Genomic DNA, 24,611 nt, shown 5'->3' on the forward strand with positions numbered 1-24,611 from the left:
TCTGAATATAGACCTCCGAACTCAAGGTCCACCATGCATGTGCGCAATCACATCTTGCCATCTTCTGTTCATTTGTCATCAGCTGACCTGCTGTAAAAATGTAACTTAAAATAGGAGTATAATGCAATAATTCTGCTGTTGAGATCATGAAATGCAGTTGAAACCTTTGCAATTTAAATTTATAATTCAACGTTCCTCCTTTATCTCAGTACAGATTAATGTCAGGAACAATGTGGTTTGGGTCTCGCTGCACTTCCATCATATAGAATTCTGAAATTTACTCTTACATATCCTATTTGACAAACATTTGAAGTCTAGATAATACAACATATGGTGGAGCAAGCTATGGTGGTAAAGCAATACCGATTCAGTCCATAATGGCTAAATGTTATGGCTTGGGCTTTATCGGGCCTGGAGAAGCCTTGTATGACTCTAAACCTGGCCCTCTTCTATCCTGCAGCCCAAGGGGAGATTTACTGCCACTGTCAGCATACGCTCTCACCACAGATCAAATTAGGGGAGGCAAAAACACCCATCTCTACTGAGCTATCACTGTAACTAGTCAATGATCATTCAATGAGAAATAATTAGATTAAACACCCTGAAAAAACATATAGGCCGCTTTTATTCAGACTGAGAGCCTTATTTCTCTGTGCAGATATACATGTATTTATTTTGTTATTTCTTAGATCAAGCGTCACTATCTTCTCTTTGGACTTCATTAGCAAAGCTGAGGGGATTATTAGACAGGGAGGAGGGGGTTGCGTTACCTAAAATTGGCCCTGTTGAAAAAAAATGAAGCAAATGCGGCTCCTATTTACATATAAAGAGCTCTATTAATCAAGGTAAGTGTCATTACAGCGAGGCTCATTGAGCAGTGGAGAGTGGGTGTTAAATAAAATTCTCTGTGCTCTGGTGCCTCCGGCAGGCGATACGTCTTGATTTGAGAACTGTCAGCAGTGGTGGGGAGCTGATAGAGGCTGGAGGCGGGGGGGGGGGGGGGGGGGGGGGGGGGGGGGGGGGGGGGGGGGGGAGAGGTGGAGGAGAAGAAAAATGGAGAGTGAGGATGTAAGAGTGATGGAGAGGAAAAGAGGAGGTGGTGTGAGAGATAAATATGTTGCCCACTCACTGACTTTGTTTAAGTCGACCCACACAGACAGATTTACCTCCCACCTCACAGTTGCCTATAATCTTAAGTAAAAACATCACATAGACATGTAAAGTGTGTTTTAATGCCCTGGCCTATTTGGAGGTCTGTGGTCTTATTTTAGACATGGCGTCATCTATATAGCTACTGCCAGACATGAACTCCACAGAATAAGATAAGATAATCCTTTATTGGTCCTGCTACGGGGAAATTTGCAATATCACAGCAGCGAGAGTCAAAAATACTATCAGTAAGAAATAATAAGTTACATACAATACTCAAGTGTAAGAATAATAATACTTAAGTGTATGGAAATATAGAACATTTAAATTAATATATATATAATAAAAACTAATGTATACAGTGGGAAAAAAAGAAAAGAAAATATGTAGTGTGAGAATATGTACAGGGAATGGATTGCACATGAACCATTGTATTTAACAGACAGAATTGATATTGCACAGTTAAGAGAGTTAAGCTAGAGTTCAAGTGCAGTCCATAATGGGTGCCTGTAGTTCTACTGGGAGCAGAGCTGTTTAAACAGTGTTACAGCTGAATGTCCTGATAAACAATTGTTACATCATAGATTAAAACCCTCTCTGAATTCAGACTAAATATGTGTCGGGGCAATAATGAATAATTTACCTATTTCTCTAATTTGATGGCCTTATCAGATTCACCACTTCTAAAACTCTTAAAAACCTCAAAATAAAGAAATGGTTTAGACCCTAGAACCTATCCAGGTTATGCTAAAACTTCCAAAGTCCCAGAGAAAGAGGCAGAAAAGAGAAGAGAGGACAGAGAAGCCTCAGTGTCTCAGACTCCTGTGTTGTTAAAAGGAATGGACTGAATTTAAATTGCGCTGTTCTAGTGTTATTTAGGCAAATTTAGGGATCAGTGTCTCGCCCGCATGCGAACTGGAGGAGCTGGGGGTCAAACAACCGACCCTCAGGTCAGCAGATGAGCCACTCTACCTCCTGAGCCACAACTGCCCACATATACTACGCCAGATTCGTGAGCTGTGGAACACTGGTGCAGAAAAAGTTCAATAAATTGTAAATTGTTGGACATGTCTCCAATTCTTTCTTCAGACACTCACATTTGTGACTTTGCTTTGTCCATTGCTCCCCTGCACCTAACATTACAGGAGATGTCTAAAAACACAGCATTTACAAAACTTTCTATTTTAGCTTTTGAAGTGGAGCCTCACTGTGTCCCCAGGGATCTGAAAAGTGGATATGCAAATCATTCTGCTTCTTTTAATCAATCAATCAATCAAATTTTATTTGTATAGCCCATATTCACAAATCACAATTCGTCTCATAGGGCTTTAACATGGTGTGACATCCTCTGTCCTTAACCATGTGAATGATTGGCTTGGTGAGAAGGAGAAGTACTGAGCAGAGGTACTGAGAAAAGACTACTCACTTCAACCTGTTGTTCAGGCTTGCCTCAGTGGAGTGGTTTTACATGTAGTGCCACTGCCCGTCCATACCCATGTTCATACCCATGCCACCCATGGGACCTGAGAACGAAGAGAACACACACTTTTAAAAACCAACAACATGACAGACCACTTAGACAGCACTGCTCTTTGACATCACTGCTGTAGCTTCAGCTTTGATGTTAACACAACCAAAGTCCAGCCACACAAGTGTAAAGACGCAGAAGCACATTCTCATCGCAAAATATCACTGAAAAGATCATGTGAATCACAGCCCTCTCATCTGACTCCAAGTCACACAGGTCCTTTGACAAGTAATACAGGTACAAAAAACACCCACTGAACTTATTTGACACAGTGTTTTTTGTTCTGCATTGTAATGTTCAACAAAATTCAAATGTTTATATTATACCGTATTAATTAATTGATTAACATCAAATTGGAAGCTGCCATAGGACTAATACTGTATAATATTCCAAGTAAGAGTATAATAATCATAATCAGCTTACACAGAACATTTCATCGCCATATCATCATATTGACACAACTAATTTACAAACGTAATACGTAATTTCCTGCAAATGTAATAGCTATTATTTGCAGGAAATTACATATTGCCTTTGTAATAGGCAGCTGATATTATGTATGTAGGATTATTTCATTGAAAGCTGCAGATTTGCATTATATTTTTGGCTTATTGTGCTTGTGGGCTGTTATTACGTTGGCGCGTGTTATAGCGTTTATTTCTGGACTGGTTGGAGACTCAGCTAAACAAAAGCAGAAGGGCATACTGGACATTTTGTCCTTGGTGGTTTGATACATGTAGGTCTTACCTCCAGGTCGGAGACCCATGTGTTGCTGCCCATCAAGAACAAAGCCTCCCATTGGCTGGCCATCTGGACTGTAAGCTGTACCCTGATTCACTGAAAGAGGAGAAACCCGACTGTCAGACTTCATTGATAACCAAACATTGTGCACACAAAGCTATCACCCTGCACCTCCACTATGTAAAGTATCTTTCTCTTTTTGCACATGGTCTCTAGCTCCACCTGAACAGTAAAGAAAGAATTATTTAGTACACTGAACAGTGATTGAAGTGTAGTTTTACCTGCTCTGTTGGACTGGTCGATCATAGGTTGGACTATTCTCCTCCTTGCATTAATAAACCTGGAAAAAAGAAAATATCATGTGAATTCGGAGTTAAGAAAAATAATTGTTAAAATAATAATACGTTTTTTTTCGAACACTGGTATGTGATAAAGTCCAGGGTCTTATTATAGTTTATTTTCTAGGCTTTTCTCAGGTGCCACCATGTAACAGAGGATTTCCAGTGACAAAAAAACATTCATTCAAGAAGGCCATGAGAAATGGTCAAAAGCCTAAAAATCTAGTAAGTATTCTTTGATTGTCTTGTTATTAGTTGTCTGGATGAGTGTAGATTTCTAAAGTCTTAAATATATGTTGTGTAGTTCATGTTAAAAGGAATCAGTTCATTACAAAAATAAGGAAAACAAATATTATGTTTGCCTTCTTAAAGTTGAAAAGTTTAAATTCAAATTTGTGACTTTGCTTTGTCAATTGCTCCCCTGCACCTAACATTACAGGAGATATCTAAATAACAGAGAATTTACATAACTTTCTATTTTAGCTTTTGAAGAAGTGGAGCCTCACTGTGTCCCCAGGGATCTGACCAATAATCTACTTTATTCCTATTGACATATTGTGGGGTATTAAGAGAAAGTCACATAGCTGGAAAAACCTATTGATCTGGGTTAAGCCATGTAGCCTCAGGCTGTGATGGGGCTAACTGCTCTGCCAATGCTTTGCCATTGATACATCTAGCAAACAGAACGGGGATTTAGCATGCTTTGATATCTTTATTGATAGCCTTGACTTGACTAAAGACCTGTGAATGTTGGTCTGCACAAACAGGTAGGTGGTTATGGAAGTCGGTCTGTTGGAAACATGATACACATAAAAACAAACTGGTGGATTTTGTAGGAGGTTTATCAGTTGGAATGAATCTGATGGTCAACAGAGCTGCATCCACTATTGATCAATACATATATTTTGTATTCAAGGTACACCATTGTGTGCTCTCATTGTGTTCGGCTATGCAACAGGAAATCCACAACATACCAATTAAATAACATTATCTCAAAGCATCCCAATTTGAGCAGCAGACACACAGAGCTACATTGTTTCAAAATATCTCCAGAGTTTGTGATTGTTTTATTGGACCTGTCTCTAGCTAAGATGTTGAAAGATCAAATGGTTGTGAGGTAGAGGAATTCCCTGTTTTTACAGGGCTATGGTCACTACATGTCTTAACCACTTCTGCCTGGACTATTATTTACTAATGTTTTCTAGACATGTTATGTGTATTTTAAATGGCATTATTTGGCATGTCAGTGGCACTGTACAGAGATAATGGATGTTGGGTTTAGGTTTTATACAATAAAAATTGCCAGCAATGGATGAATCGATGCCAAACACTAACATCTCTTTGATCCTGAAAAAAAGGCTGCATCTGATGATCATGAGCCAAAGTTATACTGAGCAGATCACATTGAATACAGCAAGATGAATGTGTTGTGTGTATTGGTTATGACTATATAAACTCTACAGTTAAGTCGCATTTTTTTTTAACTGTGTATGAATGTGTGACTGGATCTGATATTGAGATCATTCGCATGTTATGTGACAATGCAGACACTCAGATCTGACTTACCAGTTGTTCACTTGAAGGATGGTGAGGCCTGTGTCTTGTGCTAGCTGCTTTTTCTGTTCCTCTGAGGGGTACGGGTGCTGTGAGCGACAAAAACATTACACAATCAATAAATACATCGAGAAAAAAAAAAAAAAAATTCATTCAGTTTGAGGTCTCCACATGTAGGATGTCAGGAATCCTCACACTCTGGAGGTGCATGTCCCTTCCACTAGCAGTAATTCCTACAAGTGAGTGAACAAGTCAACTCTGGAAAATGGAAGCTGACCACAGTTGAGCCCTACACACTACAGGCTCAAAGCGCGTGCCATTGTGTGACAGTATTTGACATTGGTTGACAAACGATCGGGTGGGATATAAAAAGGCACAATGGTGGCTATTGTTTGGGGCCCCAATAAGGCCAGGCCCCCTGTCACCTACAACCCCTCCCCACCTTGCTCCATCCCTGTCTCTGTCCTGGTCCCTCCGCTTACTCTGTGTATGAGACAGTGGGAAGGGGTGGCAGATGGCAAACAGAGGTGACCTGTACACTGAGAGCAGGGTCGTGCGCCAGTCCCCATTCTACTGCTGTCAGATCAGCAGCCGCCTCCTGTGGTCATCAGTGAAGGATGAGCTTCCAAGCACTTCATTTTTATATTCAAACACACACACACACACACACACACACACACTCACACACTCACACACTCACACACACACACACACTCACACACTCAAACACACACACACACACACACACACACACACACACACACACACACAGACGTCACACTACGAGTAATCGTTCAAGCTCAGTGAAGCCTGAACTGAACAAAATTGGGTCCGGACTTTCTTCTGTGGTTCTTTCGAACACATGAACAATGCAGCAGGAGGTTCTTCATGCACGTGCACTCACTCTAACAGAGGAATCTGTTCAGGTTAGTGGTGTTGCAGCGGGCGGAGGCAGGACGTAACGTATTAATTATGCTGCAGAGATCACGTGTTTTTGTTTACAACACATAAACACTGAGATATTTATATTCTAAAATTTTTTTTATCATTTTTGCATCATCAACACACCCACTCGCTCATGGTGAATCCTGAGGAAGATCTCCTGCTATGTTCTCACATGGCCTCATTCGAACATTGTGCTTACAAGGGGGCTGATGGGAAAAACAATTAACCATTAGTAGCTATTAATATGAATGGACAGAGACCACAATGTTCCTGCCAGGATTAAAAGGACCACACTGTATTGTTGGCAAATGTATTGATATATAAACTAAAACTAAAAAGGTTAAATGTTTTCTTTTGGAATGAAAAACGTTTTTGGGAGGAGTGCATAGTTTTGTTAGGCAAATTAGATTCATGCATAATTTGTACATGATTAAGGCTTTATAGATGCACAAACATCACTATATCTCCACTCAGAAAACAATCAAAGTCCAGTTGACTCTGCCAGGATACTTGTGACCTTTAGTGGATTCCAGGTTTACTCCTAAAACTCAAACTTTGGCAACAGTCTTTCAGTGTGGGTTGCATGGAAACCAACAGTTGCGACCAGGCTAATGGGCCAATAATGAATAATATAATGAATTGAACCCTTTCACAGCTACCTTCTTTGTAGCTTCCTCAGAAGGGGATATTTTAAGGGTTTTCAGAACAGACGACAAAAGCAGGAGGCTACAGCTAGCTGCCCCCCCCCCCCCTCCCACACACACACACACACTACACACGCACACATGTTCCCCCCATAGAATAACAAAGTGCTGCGATTAGATGCACTGTATGAATGTGTGTGTGAATGGGTGAATGTAAAACTGTACTGTAAAGCGCTTTGAGTGGTCATCAAAACTAGAAAAGCGCTATATAAATACAAAACCATTTACCATTTACATACAGACCGCCCCACACACACACAGCCTACTGCGGGCCTCACGCTGAAATGTCTGACAAAACATAATCCCGCTCCTTTCACATCGTTAACGCCTGATGAATGCTTGATCGCCTGGGTGTTGCAACAGGCCTTTCAGAGGCCAAAGTCCCCATGCACACTTTTCATAGGTACATCCTGCCTTGGCAAACACTTGTGCTGAACAAATGAAGCCTGAAAGGGGATGAGGAACAGCGAGGGGATAATTCAATTATCCTCCTTTTTTATCTGGAAAATCTAAAGGTGGCCTTTGGAAAGGAAGGAATTACCCCAAGTACAGGACCTGTGTGGGCCTTTTACAAACCAAACATCTCAGCGGTTATACGACATCTAAGAGCAGCAGAGAAAAACTGAGGAGGAAGCAGTGGTGGCATCTTTTGGACCTTGGATAATAGGTAGAGCTCTCCTCATATCCTTGTATTGAGCTCCAACACACTGCTGCTGCTTCTGAAATGGAATGCTTCTGATGTGGATTTCAGTATAAACGCTGTACGAGCCCCAGACTGGTATTTCAGAAAGGACCTTTACAGTTCCTCTTTGCTTTGGTTTCTTACAATGGAACAAAGACAAACTTAGTTCCAAGTTGCTTTGGGGGAATTTAGCCTGGGCTCATTATTGGCCAAAGAAGCATCATTTCAAACAACTGTTGCTTGATGTAGGGCCTAGGGTTAGACAACATCGATTTCTAGCATTATGTGAAATTGGCGTTGGGTTATGTTAGACAGAAGACAACAAATCCTGTGTTTTGAATCTACAAAAGGCGACAGCTGGATTTGGTTTGTGTGGAAAAGGAACTCATCGGGATTCAGAATAGATTTCCTTACCGTAAGGTGCTGGAAGAGCCACGCTCTCATAATATTTGTGGCCACTTTGGGGAAGATGCCTCGTTTCTTCTGCCTCTTCTTGTCCTGGTCATCCTCATCTCCTGTGCCTGGGGATGCCAGGCTGTTGTCGAGGCCGTCTCCTGCGATCAGAGACAACAGTAGTCACGTTACGAGAAAGCATTTATTTGGTCCTGTCGCATTCTTCCTCCTCCGCAAAATTGTGCCGTGAAAAGGCAGACAGAGGAAAATTGCATTCCTCTGTATCACGGCACCACAAGATTTTTTCTCTCACCTCTGCTTGACTCCCTGGCCAATGGGTAATGAAGAGGAGTTTGGAGTGTGGAAGCTCAATAAAACCAAGAGCTATTAATTCAATCTGAGCCATGCGTTTGACATGAGGTAATGACTGCAAGAGCTGTGTGCCTGTCATGAAATAATGAACGTTCAAACTGCAGTCAGACTCACTAATATGTAGTCTACACTTATTTATATGTGACCTCTGTTTGAGATAAAACTAATGATTTCATTATACACAAAGGGAGGAAAAAACAACAACAAAAGTAGAGCCTGTGAATGGAGTATAAACCCAGGAACATCAAACCCAGTGTTGTTTGAAGTTGGAAGCTAGATTTTCGATTGGGGTACTGAAGCAGAATGAGGGGGGTGTGGGAGGCTGAGTCTATAGGACATGAAGCCATCACCCTTGTGTTCTCACGTCTCCACTGACCGACCCTCTCCAACCCCTACACTCACAACAGCGTCCGTGTTGGATTGTCTGCAGCGCTGCATCCTCTGGATCCTGCCATTAGTAGCAGCCCTGTTTGCTTTCAGCAGAAAGCAGGCTTCCTTTAAGCTGGGATTTCCGCCCCTGCTAGCTAACTCACTCCAATTCGCAACACAAGGGGCACACCACTCCTTCTCCCCCTCTGCCATTAATTGTGCATCAGCCGAGATGATTTACTTTTAACAGTGGTGGTTATTTTTCTTGCCCTCGGGGCAGAGAAGCCTTGAAAGCCTGCCTGGAGGGCATGTGAATAATGCATCTGAGAGACTCCTCCCCCGAGGAGGGACAGGAACCCTACTTTTCTTAAGATTTGCCCTGGCATGTCTTTTTGTTTTTAGAGATGCATCAATCAAGCGCGCCTATATGAGCCATATTCATACATGAATATTTCAGCTAATGAATATTGACATTAAAAAGGATGTGATCTGGATTCGGCGGCTGTGGGGGTTGTGGGAGTTTTGACTGATGGTGTCCAGCTCTGAGACACAGACAGGGTACAGAGTTCACACTGCCCCTGCCTTCCACCTCATTCACAGCTTGTTGGTTAAGTGTCCTTAAGAGCGCAGGTTCCCTCAGGTGCTGCTGGGGGTGTGAGTGAGTTTTCCTTTTTTCTTTTAATAAAATCATCTAATTCCACACTGTCTTGCAGCACCATACTTTCGGTATTCTGAATCATCTTGTTCCAGCTTTTCAGTGAGAGCTACTGTATATGACCACAGAGTGAAAATTCAAACTCAAGATTGCGGCTTGTATCTTTGCTGACTGGGATCTCCAAAGGTACCCACTAAAAAGTTTAGCTTTACTTACAACTGTTACCAGAAGTGGAGGGTTTGAGCACTGCGATCAGTATGTTTTAGTGGCGTCATTCGACATAACAAGTATATATATATATATGATCAGAAAGAATAAATATCTTTCTTTCTGCTCATATATGGGGGTGTGAGCTAACAACATTCTCAATCATCTCTGCACTGCCCACATCAATGATATATATTGCAACGGGATAATGGATGAGGGGTGTTGGGCAAAACAGAAGGGAACTAAAAAACTAAATGGCAGTTAAGTCTGAGGCTTCTTGCAAAATTAACACATAAAAGTCAGAGGACATTAGATTTTTTCCAAATATATTCTTCAAGACCTGCTTGATGTAACTGATCAGAATGGTGTTGAAGAAGAAATGAAGTTCATTCAGTATAGCTATAATTGCATATATCAAAGAGTGGACGCAATAATACATAGTGTGCTAATGATGGCTTGCATGGTACTGTAGTGTGATTCATCATCAGATCATAAAGCTATACTGTGTGCAAAGAAAGAAAGAAAGAAAGAAAGAAAGAAAGAAAGAAAGAAAGAAAGAAAGAAAGAAAGAAAGAAAGAAAGAAAGAAAGAAAGATAGAAAGAAAGACAGAAAAAAGAAAGAAAGAAAGAAAGAAAGACGTGCACAGCCTAATTATATCTAAGGAATAGAATATATCTAAGGAAAGCATGTTGTTCTCCATCTCTACCCCCCACCCTCAACACCCCACCCTGGTCCACCTCCTCTCCTCATCCCTTTTTCTTCTTCACCAGAGAGAGAGAGCCGCAGGGCACATCCTCTGCTACACTAATCGCTTCTGACTGTTCCCCGGCAACTCGGCCAATCTAACCAGTGTGTGACGGTGCAGTCTCAAAGTCATACACCCATGCAAGTCTCTCATGCCCCCTTTACCTCCGCCTGCTCTTCTCTCTCCACATCCCCTCTCCTGCTCCACCCTGCCTGCCAGTGTCTGCACGCAGGACACTGGAGGGGGTGTGGTGGAGGATGGGGAGGTGGGCATTACCGCAGGGATGGCTAGAGTATTGCCCTGGGGCTAAGAAGAAAAACAGACCCAAAAAACAGTACCCTGAGATATGAAGAGAAGTGGTCCTATCCTTTCTCCCATTTTTCTCTGCTGGCTCTTATACACTCTGTTCAGCTTGCTCTTGAAATCCTCTTCTCTGGTTAGACTTTTCCAACTCTCCCTTAATGGCTTTTCTCTTTCCTACTGTGGTCCTTGCCACAGCAGAAATCTCCATCTGAGTTTACACTTGCCTCAGTTTGCTGATGAATATATTCAGACAGATTTTATAATGGGCATGAGGTTAGTTCTATAACAGTCAACTCTAAAAGCAAAGCCTACAACTATCTCAAAAGAAGATAAACAAATTACGAATTATTGTTCTATCTCTTCTATGACCAATGTTTCTATTTCCTTATTAAGTTATCTATTACATGCTTATTGATGCACTTTTTGTTTTTCAATGAATTTGGCACAAATAAATAAATTTGTTTCTGATATCGTTTTATGTCTTGCTCTTCAAAGAAGGTCTTATGTCAGTTTAAATGGATTAGAAATGGGTCGATTAACCTGAGGTCTATTTGCAATTTGATGTGTACAGTTTCTCAACATGTTATTGTATTAAATTCATCTCTTGAAGATGCATTCATCTCTTGTGTGACAAGGTTTTTAAAGATAAAATAAAGAGATATTCATTGTAAGTATGCAAGGTCTCCTTGCTCAGTGAGATCATTTCAACTGAGTCTTAGAAGATTCTTATCGTTTGAATAAAGTTTGTGAAGCAAATTTTCTTGAATTCAGTAATAGTAGGGGCTCAGTAATATAATCTATTGTTAGACAGGATTTTAAAAAGTTTTCAGTTTAAATTTTTAGTTATTTTTCATCAGCAAACTGCTTCATCTTCCTTTTTGTTTCTTATTATAGTTTAAAACCACGACACGCAAGATCATGAATATATTTCCAAATGTACTATTTTCTCATCAGTCGCTGGGCCAGGCAGTCAGTGGAGGACGTGTCCATAGGACGCAGTATAAAGCGTCTGGCAAAACTGATTGCTGCACCCCCAGCTGCATCAGTGATGCAAAGCTGTCGCAGACTGCTTAATGAGCTCAGAGGGGCCCTGATCCATCATCAGTGACACCTTGTGGCTCCTCCCCTTATTAGACATGATACAAGACTCTAAATGTAGTGGTCTTGAAGACTTCCAAAACACGGGGAATCCTCTGTGTGAAAAGGTGAACGTAATGAATAGAAGCTGTTGATGGGGAAATGCAACTGTTAACAGCTGTTTAAAGCACAATATAAGTGTGTGCGTGCGTGTTTGTGTGTGTGTGTGTGTGTAGAAATAACTTTGCTATGCAAATTACAACTAGAAAATAAAACAAAATTTTTCACTTGAATCTTAACTTTGTTTATGCACTGAAAATCTAATCCAAAATAGTGTCCATTCATATGCATTGTTGCTATAGTTTTATACTATGGACAAAAGGATCATCTGGAACTGGATACACTTATAAATAATTTTGCACGCCATTTGGTGCCATTCAAAAATCTGATTTTATTTAGAAATGTAGGTCACAAGTTAAAGGTAACACCTAAACATCAGAATCAAGATTTTTTTTTTCATGTTGTGTGTGTTCACCAAATGAACACAACCTCAAAGTAAAATCCAAAGAATTGGGTCCGGAATTTACCCAGAGTCTCCCTTTCACACATGCCCAACGCAGCGGGAGGTTTTTATGCACAGACTTGCTCACAACAGCATCAAATCCTCAACATTATTCAAGTGAGAGGTGAAGTAGTCAGACGCAGCAGTGGCAGGAAGTTACGTAGTAACTCTGCTGTGAAAATCATGTAATTTTGTTCCCTCAATCAATCAATCAATCAATCAAATGTTATTTGTTTAGCCAATATTCACAAATCACAATTTGTCTCATAGGGCTTTAACAAGGTGTGACCTCCTCTGCTCTTAACCTTCAACACAAGTAAGAACTAATACTACCAAAAAAAGCTTTTAACAGGGTAAAAAGAACGTAGAAACCTCAGAGAGAGCCACATGTGCCACAGCACCCCAACACTGTCCTCAGCTCTTATCACCATAAACTCTTTTGTCATCTTTGTCTGTGGCTTCTACATGTGTGTCAGTTCAACTCAATTATGGTGGGGGTGGAATGGGAAAACCAAATGTGGTTTTTGTGATTTGGGGGAAACTTACCCTTTAATAGTAAGTATGCAGTTCTTAAAAAAAGAAGATTTCTTGACATCTTCTTTTCTCTGAGAATGAACGCAACTATTTGCTCTACACAGCCAGCACTGATCTCTTTTACCCCAGCTTCTCCCTCCCTTTTTAAGTCTGAGATCAACAGCATGACAGATGCTAGCCACATGAGCCTGCACTCTATGTGATGCTGTGATGTCATTGGCATGTCAGCACCTACACTGGGCCTCATTCCTTCCCCCTTACTGCAGCCTCGGGATGTGACAAAAAAGATGCAACACATCCTGCTCCTCACATTCCATTTCTACACACCACTGTTCAGGATCTTTTTTGAGTCATTCCCATTGCCTTTTGTTTTATTTGGCCCTTTGTGATGGACATTTCAAGCCTTCCCCTCGTCCTCCCCCAGACCCCTTCCAAGCATTCCTGGGAGAGCTCAGCCCCTGTAGCTGTGGTCACCAGCAGTCACCCTGGGGGTTGAGCTATCAAAGAAAAACCTCTCTGCATATCACACAGCTTACAAGGCAACAACCAGAACCCAAGAGCTCACTGGGGAGTAGGCAGCCATGAGTCAAACCACCAGCCACATACTAGATGGATCATCTAGCTGTGGTTAGCCTGGGCTGGAAGCCACAGCACCACCATGTTATCGCTCTCAAATGAGAGTGGATTTAAAAAGGTTTCCTCAGACCATAGAAGCATGACAAATTCAACCTACTACAGCAAAATGTCATTACATTTTCAAACATTCATAATCATTCTGCCGAAAGACAAACCTATAATTCAGTTTGATCCCTTCGACAGTTGCCCCACTTGTTATTCTTACAATGATTGGGTCCGTGGCTTTAAAGTTGGATGTGGTACACTTTCATTCCCGTCTTCGCTTTACATTACATTGCATGTCATTTTAGCTGATGCTTTTGTCAAAAACCATCGGTCCAGTATAACAGTTTTCATGACCTCCAGAGGATTTGGTCCAGACTTTCTACAGAGATTTCGCCTTTCACACATGAACAACACAGAGAAGATTCTCTGCTCAGACTTGTTCCCAGCAACAAATAAATCAGGTGAGGTGTGGTGCAGCAGGCAGAGGTTGTAACGTGTTAATGCGGCTGAAGAGATCACGTGTCTTTCTTTACAACACATCAATACTAGCTCTCTGTATCGCTTCATCAGTGTCTTCTACATGTATGGTATCCTGAGATATTAATTTTTTTATATTTTTTTCATGCTGCTGTGTTCTCACATCCGCTCCTTCGGCCATTATGTGGACATTCGATGGACATTCGATGGATATTCTGCAGTCTTATTACTAGGGGGCTGGTCACATAAATTCCAAAGCAAATTCTCAATCGTACATTTGCATTCAACATCAAATATCCTGAAAAAAAAATACACTGCTAGGGGGGGTATATCCAGGAAGCAATTGTGCTTTCTGCAACAGGTTTTAGCCTGGTAGATGATACAACAAGTATGAAGTCAGTGCATCTGTGCATAAAATGACAAGGAAGGGACACAAACCTGGCAAGCTAGTGCTGAAAGTAAATCTTAAGGCCATCTATTCATTATCTGTAAACACTGATGCAGAATGGGTAGTGACTAGATGTTTCCAGATTAAATTACGAAAATATGCTCACTTGAGTGTACACCATTGAATAAGGTGACCATCTAGTTCTGAACCCACCATAAATGTCATGATATCTGTAAGCCAACACGATTGCAACTCTGTGTAGGCCATCTACAAGCTCCAAATGAGATTAGCATGATATGCCTGTGACTGTCCTTTTAGGTTGTGAGTTTGACTTTACCCTAGCATGAGAATAGGGTGGAAACAAGGCGGTGAGGCCCAGGGAGAAGCAGCAGGAAGCATGCAGCAGATCCTGCTGCAGCAACCGAAGCTCTGATCATTCTGCCCTCATCTCTCCTTTTGTTCCTCATACATAAAGTGCTCTGTCCTTACATCCCTACAGGGGGCATTCTGCACCCCCATCCTCTATGCATTCTCTCCCAGGTCAAAAGGGCATGGACCTTGGGTTTTCCCCCCACTGCTGTTTAAAAAAAGCCTAAAGGAAAGAAGCTATTCACACTTGGTCTTTTTGGCTTCAATATAGACTTTTGGACCAAATAAAAAATTTAACAAGTATACATCACATTCGTTTTTTTCTTAGGTGAAGTTGAAAAGCTAAGATGAGTTTGAAAAGCAGATCCAGATCACTAGGTCTGTTTCTGATAGTCTCTTAATCTTTTGTCTTGCAAAGCATCCTCCTATTGTTCTTGTCAATGTTCTGCTCACTGATGCCTGATGGGCAGAGGGTGGAAAGTTGCTTTAAAGTCCATTCTATTTTTACTGTGGCCAGAGGGGAGAAAAACAAAAACAAGCCATAAAACCCTTATAGCCTCCAATTAGCACATCAGAAATCACATTAAGTGCAGGAACACCACGACAACACAAGAAGGAGCAGGGCCGGAGAACATGAGAGGGAAAAGAGAATACTGAGATAGGACTGAGTGCACACATTGACTGCTAAAGTGAGGTTGTAACAGTTATTTGTGCGCGTGTGATCTTCTTATTTGAAGTCAAAGATTGGATCATTAACATCTGTGTAATTTCTCCCAAAAAATGGCATCCATGCACAAATCAGCACAGTTATGAACATATCTATTGGATACATATTGTGTATAGTATCTTGTAAATTTGTCTGACTATACTGAGTATATAAATACAATCTTGGGTCATTTTGTTTTCTGTAAACAAATTACATAGACAAAAACACTTTGCCAGCACTAAATTCAGGCTAGAAAGATGTGAATCCTTAATCTGTTTCTGAAACCTTCATCATTTAACATGTCAGGCAGTGGGTATACTGTATGTAAAATAACATAACTTAATAATTTAAATTTTTAAAAATAAAACAGTCCTCACTAAAAGCAGGACAAAACTTGTGTTTATGTGTTTAGATCAGTGTAGATAAAAGGAAGATGATTCCTCTGATTAGATGTGGTAAGCACATACACTTTCCTGAAAGGATCCCCCAGCAGCCAGGCCACCAGGCAGCAGGGCGCAGAGAGAGGTCACAGGAAAGTCAAAGCTTTGATATGGACACAGGAGGCTCTTACCGAGTTCACTTGTGTTATCTCCACTCTGGGAAACATGTCCCCCACTGGACGGTCCCGGGGTGCCCACGGAGGGCGTGGAGTGGGCGTCATCCAGGTCTCTCCAGGATGCTGGATTCTGTGAGGTCAGGGAGAGGTCCACACACCAGGGGACAGGAGATAAGGAAACAGAGGAGAGAAGAGAGGAAAGGGGAGAAATAGTTGAGGAAGGTCCAGTAAGTCCAGTATGAGGTCCATAGCAGTTTTCCAAAGAAAACAAAGAAAGCAACATTGCAAGATTTGCATAGTAAGGCAGGAACTATAGGTTTAGAAGAACAACATTACCATTCTTTTCAACAGGGACGTTTCAATCTAGTTGCAGAAAGAGTTCAGAGGTTTACAGTCAAGCAGCCCTGCAGCATGTGGACCCTCCTGGATCTGTGCTGTGTCTGTGACCAGTGTTGGGGAGGAAGCCTGTTTTTATCAGGCCGACTGGGCTGGCCACTCAGACTTTTATAAACCCAAAGCAAACAGCAGATCTCCCTCTTCAGCCTCTTGGCGTCAGCTGTTTGCCGGATGGTGATCAGATGAAGAGCTCGGCAGATGACAACAAGGAGTTTGGGGACAAAGGCGCAGCGTGAATGAGGGCCCCTCTCACTGATGGCCCCTCTTTTCTTATCCAGCCACACAATAATTACAACTCCTCAGTACACACAGCTACTCAAAGAGGCACCATGTGTTTGTATGTTTATCAGGCAAATGAAGGTCTTCCTCACAGCCCAAATGTTTAAACCCAGTAAACAGGAATGTATGTGTTTAATTCTACCAAACATTAATGCTCATTGCATCTTTTTCCTAACACTGTTATCCAGATGACCCAAGCTGCTTTCAGACATGGACTGAACTCCAGAGATCCTCCTGAGTTTTTCTGCAGGGGCTGTGTGTTTGAATGCAAACGTCAGACTGAGAGTTTCCAGAGTTGCTGCATACTGTCACCCTCCGGCCCCTTAGTCTAAAGTCGATAGAAAATCCAAATGAATCAATGTGAGAACGCAGCAGGAAATCCTCTGCAGGTTTCACTGCGAGCGAGTGGGGGGGTTGATGACGTTTCTAAAAAGCGACAGGTGCAAAAATAAAAAAAATTTCATTAAAAAACAAATATCTCTGGATGAAAAAGGGAAGCCAGACAAGGGAAGAAACCGACGAGATGTCAACAGAGCTGTTGGTGATAAGGGCCGACACTTGTGTCGATGTGTTGTACACAAAACACCTGATCCCTGCAGCGGAACTAATATGTTAGGTCCTCCCTCACCTGAATCCTGCGGAGGATTTACTGTTGTTGTGAATGCATCGGAAAAGAGAATCTCTGGCTGTGTTGATCATGTGTGAAAGGAAACCTCTAGAGAAAGTCCAAACCCAATTCTCTGGAGTTCCTCCACAGGTCATGTCTGAAAACAGCTCTACAGGCATATTATATAACTGCTGCAGTGAACGGTCAACATATGCACACGCTCTATGTTTTTAATGGCACAGAATGGGAATGAGGGGGTGTTTGTTCAGCACAATCAGGTGAAACTGGGCTGTATTACATTCAATTATTAATCTGCCAGTTGTGGTACTGTAACAAATGTGACACGAATGTCCTACAGACCTGTAACTCATCTCAAGGTTTGAAACTAAATCATACAGGCAGATTTTCTTGTTATGAGAATATGAATTACCAGCGGTCAACAGAGAAAATGTTCAAACTGGGATTTTTATTTGCAATAAGTTGTATCAGGCCTCCCAGTCTGAGGTTTCATCCATACTACTATGTTTATATTTAAAAAATGCTTCAACTCTGCCTGCAACCATATACAGTAAGTCTGACATTTTAGAGCCACTAAAAATGTGAAGTCACATTTCAGTGTGAAAAAAAAGGAAACGGCATAAACAAGCTCACAACACAGTAAGTTCACTTAATTTCTGCTCATGGATCAAAAGTAAGAAGTGGATGCCACTTCCACTTAACACAAAACGGCTAACCCCATTAAGTCGAAAATTCACGAAATAAAAGTTTTTACATCTACCTAAAACAGGACACTAGCACAGCTGACCAACACAAAAGCGGGGTGCAACAGCCAAAAACTAAAAGGGTCACAAGTAGACCACCTACAAAGTTGCTGCCAGTTACAAACAGCAGATCACAAAGAACCAACACTGCTTTTCAGTCATGACGTTGCTTTTGCTGATTTGTCAGGATCCAATCAAATGACCCTCTTCTAGAAGAAAACAACCGGTTAGCCTCAGCTACCAATGTAGAATGGAACATGAAAAAAACGTTACTATGAGCTCACACGCTGCAGCCTGACAAAGACCCCTCCTCTCAAGTTGTATTAATCCTGTTGGTTGAGAAACAGCTGACTGAGAGAACTGAAGCTCAACAGCAAACACAACGCTAGCAGCTGCACTCTGGAGAGGATCATCATCATACTTTACTTACAAAATTACTGATCAGTTGGCATTTGCTAGATTAAATGTAAATACACATGTATTTGTGGCTGCAGTTCACCAGTAACCATAGTATGCATGTTTTAGCCAGGAAACAAAGTTAACATTCGCAAGTCATAAGAAGTGCTCTGAGACATCTGAGGATTCATGTAGGTTGATGTAAGTATCTTTTACCATTAACTGATAATTAGTGTGAATGCAGACAGCAGACATTATAATAAGAATAATAATAATAAATAGTTTTCATTATTTTTCTATATGATTTTCCATCACCAATTACCTCCACATACATCAAACCTTTTAAAGATTCAAATGAAATTCCTGCTTAAGTACAACTTCTGTACCAAATATTTGGTATATTTCATTTTAGATATTCAGGTTTTCCTGCAATTTTAGGTGTTAATGGGAGCCATCTAGAGTGCTGACATCAAGAAAAGACGTGGTGACATCATCATGAACTTTGCAGCATGACATCACATTCCTGTGATCTTTGTCGAGCCGGATCATCCCCTGGAGCAGGGTTGTATGTATTCTCCTATGAGGTTTGAATGATATCTTCCCCTAAGTTACCTGGTATGAGAGCTGATATTCTTAATGTCCAAGGTGGCTCACTGAGTGACGACACCATTGCCATCCAGGACCACAGTGATGGAAAAGTCACCCATCACTTTGATGCCCTGAGCATGAAACCCCTCAGCAATGGGAGGCTGTTGAGCCACAAGCTGGAGATGGTGGAGTTAAACCTGGACCAGTGTGGCCCATCCGCCGGGAGGAATAATGCCTTTAATTACAAGAACGATGACCTTTACTTGACTTCTGTGTGTCATCTTGGACAACATCCCCAAATCTGCTAAATTGGAAGCCTGGTCCAGGGTAAGGCATTGAATGATACTGCTAACATCCTGTGTTGAATCCAAGACAAGCAGTTCACAGTGTGGAACGCAAGTGTTGTCTTCACTGACAAGGAGCTGCTGCCAAAAACAATGGCCCTGTACACATAATGGCCCCGTTCACACCTGTTATTGACACATTTTTGTGATCCCATCACAAGTGGACAGCTGTAAGTACAGGAGTGAACCGGTGTGAAGGCACATAGTTCGGATGGTGATCTGATCACGCCAGACCACATTCGGAGATGGGCCCCATGTTTCCAAATTTCTTTTAGCAGTGTTAACGCAAATCTGTCCTGGGCCACATATGTAGGACCTCCTACTCAGCTGACGTCCTCCGACCTGCTGCCCTATGAATCGAACAGATATTTTCTCTTCTCATGACTGGTCACCACAAAATGATTGATACTTTCATTAGATTGGTAAAATCTTTCTTCACAGCTGCACGAGATTCATTCAGCCTCTCCTGACTCGTCTCTCTACCTTTCTTTCCCTTGCTCACCCCGAAACACACACACACACACACACATACACACACACACACACACACACACACACACACACACACACACACACACACACACACACAGTGACATTGGTCTCATCTTTAAACTCAGACATGGTTTGGTCTTCACTAATACAAATCTTGTATGTGATAATTTGTATGTAGAGCAGGGAAGTGAGATCCAATCAAAAGTGGTCATAGGAGAACAATTCAGGACACACTTTAATGCCAGGTGTGAACACACATACTTAATGCTGGTCACTTGTGATCTGATCTCTCAGGACAAATGTTGATACCAGGTGTGTATGCGGCGAATGTATACAAAGGATTGCAGTGAGTTCAGCCAAGCCTAAAAAATTCTGAGCTACGTTGGCACCAAAGGTGACATTACAACAAGGAGACAGTTCACTGGTGTATAGTTGTTTACCACCTAGTCTTTCTCCAAAAATATAATGCCTCTTGAGGCATGTTTGTGGGCATGTCTGGCAAACATGGGGCTTACGACAGCAGAGATAGCCAATGCTGCCATTGGAGATTAACAAGGATATTCCTGCAGTATGCTGGAGGAGTAGATGTGATCTGGAAAAAAATCCAGACATAAATATAAATGGAATTTTCCAAAGAAAGAGAGAAAGAGAGAAAGCTGCGAGGAGCAGTGTGGGTGCTCAACGCTAATGTCTCTATCTCTCTTTGCTCTTAATGCTTAATGATATTTAACTTTAAATTGCAAATAAAGAAAGTTACAAAATACGATTTAAACAACAAATATCCTCTTTTCACATTGGGGACATTTTCCTCAGCATAAATGACAGACTCACCACCTCCTAGGAAACAGTAGCAGCCCTCCCGCCAAAAAATCACAAAACTCAACAACCTGCTTTATAGGTTTAATCGATGAAATCCTAAAGGAAGCCAACTCTAACATCCTGTCAGATTCAGTAAAAACAGAGAGCACCCGAAGAGATGGGCTGCTGATGTATTGTCTTCAATAGTGGTTCATGAACTCTCATAAGGCAGCTATGTCTTCTTGTGTCTCCAGTTACACTTTACAAATATTTATAAATTGTGAGAATATTCCCTATTCTGGATTCTTACTCTATTAATTTTAGAAACATGAAATTCCATTCTGTGTAACAGAACATGTTATTTATTTGTTGTCCTTATTTAAAATTGTTCCAAGTGTGTGTGTGTGTGTGTGTGTGTGTGTGTGTGTGTGTGTGTGTGTGTGTGTGTGTGTGTGTGTGTATGTGTGTGTCTGTGTGTTGGTAATAGCAGTAAACGCCGCTCTACGACGAAGATCTGCGCAAGGCTGCGCTTTGCTGTGGATTCGGTTGTTTGACTCACATGATCGGCGAGGTTGGTAGAGGATCCTGAGAGTTCGTCGAAGTCCGACTTGCACACATCTCGATCTTCTATGACCAGGTCGATGGGCATTTTGCCTTTCAGACAGCTGATGTACCGGTGGCAGAAGTTATCACAGAGCTCGTGAACCTGCGGAATTGAGAATGTCATATAGTTTAAGTCCCAGAAAAAAACGATGTGATCGGTGTCACTAGTGGACTGAGTTCATCAGAGAGAACATTTTACCTTCTCTAATTCCAGGAGGTGAAAACGAAGGACTTGAATCGCTTGAATCATCTGAAAATATAACACTTAGAAATTAGTGTCAGAAAAAGGTCTCATCCTTACTATGTTAAGTGCCTCGATATGTATGTATGTATGATTTGGTGCTAAACAACTAGAATAGGCTCAAATTAATTTGAAAAGGGTAACATTTTATTGAAATCAACTGATAATGGAACGGCGCATGATTGAGACGTCGTTATAATGACGGTTTGTATATTTTTCCTTTATAACAAACAAAAATGTGTCCTGAATATCCGAGGCGCGCACAAAAAACAGTCAGCCACCGAAAGACTACGAAGAGCTCACCAAGTTATCAAGCTCCGGGTTGGACGAAAATAAAGGTTTCTCTGCACGGATCTGAACAGAGACAAGAAACAAGTGGTGCTTTAGTATAAATTAGTTTGTGTTCCACAGAATAAGCCACAAGCCTTCACCTGGCCCGAGGAAACATAGTACTGGAATCTGAGTCGTTACATCCCTGACCAACGGAGCACCTGAGTCGATCCTACCTGTTTGGCAAACACGGCGATGTCTTCATTGAAGGAGTCGGAGGAGCAGACGTCTCCTCCGGCCACCCCGGGTTCTCTGGGCGTGCAGGTCGCCAGCTCACACTTCTCGAACACCAGAGCAAGCAGAGGGAAGAGAGGGTGTCTGCAACATAGCGGAGAGTGGCCCGTGGATTACGGTCATTGTTGGGCCTGGACAAAAACTACAGCCCCGGTGGATAACATGTCACATGAGGCAAAGCGACTTCATCAACGAAAAACTCAAGAAAAGTAAAAATAAATCGTCCCTTCAAACGGACGCATAAACAATGCAATCCTCCATAAGTAATGGCATCATTGCGTCCTAATCTTGTAGCAGCAAAGCAGCACAATTTAAATCAAATTAGAAATGCATGGGAAATTATGGCCTATAATTCATAATTTTCATGGTCAGAATATATCATTAATTATAATGTAAAAGGACAAAATATATGTAATTTATGTGAAATGTATTTCCCCTCTTTGCTTCACATATGAAATTAAATGCGTTTTGTGACTGTTAAATAATGACAACCAAAGACGTGTCAAACAACAATAGGCTATGACAACAGCCACTGCAACAACAATAACAAATAATAATAATCATTATTATTATTATTAAATGAAAAACTCAAATTGGTATATATATATTATGTAGATATATATAATATATATGTATATTATATCCTATTAATACATTGCTTGAAATGTAATATTTGATTCATCTATTTATTTTGATTACGAATTATGTTTATTTACTTGTTTGTGCAATTAAATTGTTATACAGATTATTGTTGTTGCTACATGGCTGTAAGTGATTTTATCGGGCTGCTATTGATTCCACACCCGTAGATTTGGTCCTTGTCTCTCTTCAGTGCGTCGTTGACGGCGCTGCCCATGCTACTGGGCATGATGTTGTGCGGTGCATGGGCTCCGTAGTGCTGGGCCGGGTGCGGGGGCGGCCCGTGGTTCAGGTGGTGGACCTGGGGCAGGGGCCGGGGGGCGTGCGGGTCTCCATACATGGAGGTGGGGACTCCGACTCCGTCCATCGCGCCACCGTAATGAGCCAGCTCATCGTACTGGGGTGAGAGTTGCAGATGACATTCAGACATGAACAGGTGGCGGGAAACAAACGTCTCCTTCGTAATAAATAAGAGCAGAACGTGGGTTTAGCCACCGGATCAAGAGTATTCCTACGTTTACTGGATTCACTAAAGGCATCACACCTGGATCCCATACAGAAACATAGGGTTACAGAATGAATCACTGTCTGAAATTTGAATTTGTCAAACATGTTTTTTATACTTAATGCTACTTAAATCATTTTTAAAGATGCTTGACTAAATCTCGGAAATTTTGGGAAAATAAATAAAATCTGAATGAAAGAAACGTACCCTCTGCGCCATCTCCGCGCGCGGTTTCCAGCCAGAGAAGTTTAGTGATGATGAGGAGTGAAGTTGATCAATTGGAGCCAGTTAAATCCAAGAGAGATTATAATCCGGTCCTATTGTGTGGCGGGAGCAAATCAATGCAAAGGGATGTAAAGCGTGTCCTTGCGCTCGTGAGCCTAAACGCGCACTGTTGACTGAGTTCCTTAAACGAGAGGATCAGTGGTAATCTGCCTCGTGTGAATGTGTGATGTCAGTAACACCGCGCGTACTCTCACTGCGTCCCCGTGTGCATGCCTGTGCGCGCCGACACGCTCACTGTTCGCAGGTCTGCTGTGATGCCACTTATAGGAGCTGCGGGACGCGCTGATGACGGAGGGTGGAGGGGTTCTTTTGGGTGGGGGGTTGTCCAGCCCCTGACTGCTGACACGTTACTGTGTTTTGATAATCGGGGGTTCGGTCATTACTTTAAAAACAAACCCACACCATTCCGCCTCTCTCGCTCCTTTTGCGAAATATGGATAATTTCTGCAAGACATCGCATTATACAAATGATTTTTAAATGGAAGCAGGTCCAGAGTTTGAATATTCAATAGGTCTCAGTTGGCCTGTGCCGGGATCTCAGCCCACTTCCTGACACCTTTAACTTTTCAACTGTCGGTGTTGAGTAAACGGAAAATACAGGAATATTTTGGAAACTTTTGCAGTTGAATGGGAGGCACATTTTTACATTAAATTAATTACAAAGAGTCAACTAAATTTTGCCTGAAAAAGTTATTTTCATTTTTAGAAAAGGGGATGTGTTTAAATGAGCTCCATGGAAACCTGTACAGTTAAACTAGATCTGTCAATGGTAAGATTTCCCAAACTTCCCATGCCTTGTTGTAGCTCAGAGGAAGTGTGTGTGTGTTTGTGTGTGTGTGTGTGTGTGTGTGTGTGTGTGTGTGTGTATGTGTATATATGTGCGTGCGTGTCTGTGTGTGTGTGTGTGTGTGTGTGTGTGTGTGGTTGTGTGTGTGTGTGCGTGTGTGTGAGTGTGTGTGTGTGTGTGTGCGTGTGTGTGTGTGTGCGTGTGTGTGAGTGTGTGTGTGTGTGTGTGCGTGTGTGTGTGTGTGTGTATGAGCTGAGCTGGCCATGTTGCTCCACATGAGGTTCCCCACAGTTTGATACTTGTTTATGTAGAGGCTAGAAAGAAACTCAAAGGCTTCCAAGTGTTTTCAT

The 24,611-nt window shown here is 41.7% G+C and overlaps 1 protein-coding gene across 4 annotated transcripts; it reads right to left on the bottom strand.

Annotated features, from left to right (window-relative positions):
- Positions 1-2,613: 2,613 nt before the first annotated feature.
- On the bottom strand, positions 2,614-23,408 carry meis2b (Meis homeobox 2b). Of its 4 annotated transcripts, none has more exons than XM_053445331.1 (13): positions 23,397-23,408; positions 22,849-23,081; positions 21,988-22,129; positions 21,785-21,835; positions 21,440-21,490; positions 21,197-21,343; positions 15,992-16,106; positions 8,056-8,195; positions 5,323-5,399; positions 3,700-3,758; positions 3,572-3,575; positions 3,425-3,534; positions 2,614-2,672 (listed from the first exon to the last, which is right to left on the bottom strand). In XM_053445331.1, the coding sequence occupies exons 1-13, from the start codon at positions 23,406-23,408 to the stop codon at positions 2,614-2,616; spliced, it is 1,200 nt and encodes a 399-aa protein (XP_053301306.1). The 4 variants fall into 4 exon arrangements, with proteins under 4 accessions (XP_053301306.1, XP_053301308.1, XP_053301309.1 ...); XM_053445333.1 differs by lacking the exon at positions 3,572-3,575 and adding an exon at position 20,523 and having other exon boundaries at positions 3,425-3,514; positions 15,992-16,099; XM_053445334.1 differs by lacking the exon at positions 3,572-3,575 and having other exon boundaries at positions 3,425-3,514; positions 21,206-21,343.
- Between the last annotated feature and the right edge of the window lie 1,203 nt (positions 23,409-24,611).

This window comes from Pleuronectes platessa, chromosome 17 (genome assembly GCF_947347685.1).
Source record: "Pleuronectes platessa chromosome 17, fPlePla1.1, whole genome shotgun sequence".
In the NCBI taxonomy this organism is placed as follows: Eukaryota; Metazoa; Chordata; class Actinopteri; order Pleuronectiformes; family Pleuronectidae; genus Pleuronectes; species Pleuronectes platessa.